The following is a 643-nucleotide window of genomic DNA, read 5'->3' on the forward strand; positions in this document are numbered from 1 at the left end:
CGCCGGAAACGTAAACGATGGTGTTAACCATATGTATACCTTCTTTCTTCAGTAACGGCAACCACTGACGAATGACATCTCCGTTATGCTCCCAAGAGGAAACAAAGCAACGCAACAACTGTGTTCACTACTCACATAAGCGTTTAAGTTTCATATCCTACAGATTTGTGAACTTACCACAAAAAAAAAGGATCTGAAAGGTTCTAAACTAGAAAGAGTTTTCCCTTGCACGCACGGCAAACATACGAGTGTTCAACTCATTATGGCACCACCACCGCACAAAGTTTAGTTTTCTTCCATAGAAGCATACCATGTCAGTAACAACAAGAGAAAATTGTAAAGTATTTGGGTGCGTGCGAATTCGCACAAAAGCATGTATGCAAAAAAAAGTGAACGAAAATGTATATAAACATATTTGTCAAATGGTCGGATCAGTACTATTCAGATTATCAGTAATGTTAGTGTTGAGTAGCAATGAAGTGAAGCTCCTATGAACTTTGATAAACTGGGAGTAGAGAGAAGTGATATTGGACATTATTTCAAGAAGTACGGAAGGTGGTTGTCCGGCAGCAAAAGGTATGATAAGGGGAGCGAAGATGCTCCGCACACTTATTTCGAGTTGGAAAAAGGTGGCATCATCTCT

At 39.8% G+C, this 643-nt stretch overlaps 1 pseudogene across 1 annotated transcript in view; it reads right to left on the reverse strand.

Moving 5' to 3' along the window:
* Window positions 1-418: 418 nt before the first annotated feature.
* Window positions 419-643, reverse strand: part of TEOVI_000182900:pseudogene — a 924-nt pseudogene continuing 699 nt past the window's right edge. The window contains exon 1 of the mRNA in view: window positions 419-643. This exon is cut by the window's right edge and continues 699 nt beyond it. Within this exon, the coding sequence occupies window positions 419-643 (225 nt within the window).

The sequence above is a fragment of the Trypanosoma equiperdum genome (assembly GCF_001457755.1).
Source record: "Trypanosoma equiperdum strain OVI genome assembly, contig: ctg_439, whole genome shotgun sequence".
NCBI classification, from domain to species: domain Eukaryota; phylum Euglenozoa; class Kinetoplastea; order Trypanosomatida; family Trypanosomatidae; genus Trypanosoma; species Trypanosoma equiperdum.